This window comes from Salvelinus alpinus, chromosome 1 (assembly GCF_045679555.1).
Source record: "Salvelinus alpinus chromosome 1, SLU_Salpinus.1, whole genome shotgun sequence".
Taxonomy (NCBI): Eukaryota; Metazoa; Chordata; class Actinopteri; order Salmoniformes; family Salmonidae; genus Salvelinus; species Salvelinus alpinus.
The window spans coordinates 20132472-20135102 of record NC_092086.1 but is presented as its reverse complement, the minus strand read 5'-3'; the positions used below and the strand labels follow the sequence as shown (position 1 = coordinate 20135102).

The window sequence follows — 2631 nt, the reverse complement described above, 5'->3', positions numbered from 1 at the left end:
TATTGTGGTGAAATAGTATAGGAGAGACTTTGTAACTACTGTGACCTCAAAGAGGTAGAGAAAGAAATTCACTCAATACTCTATTGCCCTTTAAAACATGATATATGTGTCTTTCTATTCCAGAAAGCCCACCAGGTATACCCTGGCATTATGTGGCTGAGCGACGATGAAAATGTTATATAAACCTATAATTGAATTACATATTTAGTTATAGGCGTATATCAGGTCCATGTACGTATGGATTGTGCATAGGCTTATACAGCTTTCACATTTTAATTATTTCTTGGGGCCCGAATGTGTTTAAATCGGTTTTTTTCAGTTTCATTCACCTGTATTTATACATCTGTATTTATTTATTTTTGTTTTTGCTCTTTAAAGGTAGTTGTTTTTGCCTAGACAACCTTGTAATCATGTTGATTCTTTGTATGCGGTGCACACTGCACAGCACACCAGAGGACTCTTTGTAAGAATCATTGTCATTTTCTTTTAAAGTGTCAATTGATCCTGTAACGGATGGGTCGCCAACTGACAATTTGACACTGAAATAAAACATGAAATCAATCATTCAGGTGTTTCACTGTTCATGTGTCTGATTGTTTAATTTAGGTAGTTGCAAGTGTTTGTGTGTTCTTGGCTTTTGAGTGGTTTCAAATAGGATCACACCACCAGCATGGTTATAGTTTGTGGGCTGGTATAGGGATGTGTGTGTAAGTTGTCTAGGTAGTTGTGTCAGCTGACTAAAGATGTCAGATGTTCTCTCTATAGATGAAGAAGAAGAGGGGAAGGGGGGGGGGGGTGGCTGGAACTCAATATTAGGAAGATGATCTTAATGTTTTGTAGACACCAGAAACTGTTGAGCGTGAAAACCCAGCAGCGTTGCAGTTCTTGACACAAAAAGGTGCGCCTGGCACCTACATGTACTGTCATACCCCGTTCAAAGACACTTCATTATTTTGTTTTGCCCATTCACCTTTCGAATGGCACACATACACAATACATGTTTAAATTGTCTCAAGGTTTAAAAAACCTTCTTTAAGCATCTACATTGTTTGAAGTGGGTTTAACAAGTGACATTAATAAGGGATTATAGCTTTCACCTGGATTCACCAGGTGTTCTTAATGTTTTGTACACTCTGTGTATGTTTGGCAGAAGGATTAGGATACATTTCCCAATAGGATGTGGAATCAGTATCAACATGTTTTTTTGTACATTGTCCTTGTGGCTTGGTGGGCTACATGTATAAAAGGGTTCCTCTTTCTCAAGCTGAACAGAACCTACAGACTACCACCTGTGATTCCTTCTCTGACAGGAAAAGATTACCATGGAGAAGTTGGCCGTCCTTCTGCTTCTGAGTGCTGCCATTGCACTGGGCGACGCAAACCTGATCCAGCTCCTTGGTTTAGAACCCTTACTGAAGACTAAGGTGGAACAGACTCCTCCTGCCGAGGCTCACGTGGCAGCAGTGCAGGAGGGGATAAAGGAAAGTTCATGTCCCTCAGACTGGCACACATATGGATCACACTGTTTCAAGTTTGTCAGCATTCAGCAATCATTCGTAGATTCGGAGCAAAACTGTTTGGCACTTGGTGGAAACCTAGCATCCGTGCATAGCCTTTTAGAGTACCAGTTTATGCAAGCACTGACAAATGATACCAATGGCCACCTACATAGCACCTGGCTTGGAGGTTTTGATGCAATCAAGGAGGGCACATGGATGTGGTCAGATGGGTCCAGATTTGATTACACTAACTGGGACACCGATGAGCCCAATAACGCTGGAGAAGGAGAGGACTGTCTGCATATGAACGCTGCAAGTGCGAAGCTCTGGTATGACGTGCCCTGTGAGTGGAAGTTTGCATATCTCTGTTCCAGAAGAATGTAGGCTAGGAAATGCCACAGCTACTTCCCCTCCACCTCCAGGGGTGAACAGTCTGCACTTCAATAATCAAACCAAGATCTGCCACTCACTGCAGCTCACCAACATGACAAATAAAACCTGTATTCACAAAAAAAGCTAGCCACCTATCTAATAATTAGCTAACGAGCCACATCTAACAGTTAAAAATAATGACAGAGGAATTTACAAGAAACAGCAAACAGAAAACATGTAGTTATCGAAGGAACAGTCTTTGAAGCTCAATGCAGACTCATTATCTGCTGTTAGCTAGCTACTGTTTAGGTAGGCTAACATTTCAGGTTAACTAACATTAGCTAAGCTTGTGATGAAACTGTGTGTTGTTGCTAATTCTGCTTTTGAAATTAAAGATACATTACATACTCTGAATTGTTTTAGTTTTTTTTTTTTTGCTAATGCTTGACAAGTTGTCATGCCGCATTAATAAGTCAATGGTATATGTGTGATTTGTACCAACTGTACAATGAGTCTCACAAAGACACTTGGCTAATTAGCATTAAGAAATAATACTTAAAGCACACACAATCTATTTTTAAACTAGAATAAATATAATCTCTCAATAACATGAACCTGCATCACTAAAAATGATTGATACATGATAAAACCTTAACATACTGTTAATATTAATTGTTAACTCTTTACTAACATACCATTCGTTAATGAATGGTTTAGATGTGGGACATTAAGGTTATTTAACTATTAACTCAAATGAATT

The 2631-nt window shown here is 39.3% G+C and overlaps 1 protein-coding gene across 1 annotated transcript; it reads left to right on the top strand.

The window, feature by feature from the left end:
• The first annotated feature begins 1255 nt into the window (after positions 1-1255).
• On the top strand, positions 1256-2285 carry LOC139574731 (ladderlectin-like). The gene has a single exon (XM_071399619.1). The coding sequence runs from the start codon at positions 1323-1325 to the stop codon at positions 1881-1883; it is 561 nt and encodes a 186-aa protein (XP_071255720.1). The 5' UTR covers positions 1256-1322; the 3' UTR covers positions 1884-2285.
• Positions 2286-2631: the final 346 nt, after the last annotated feature.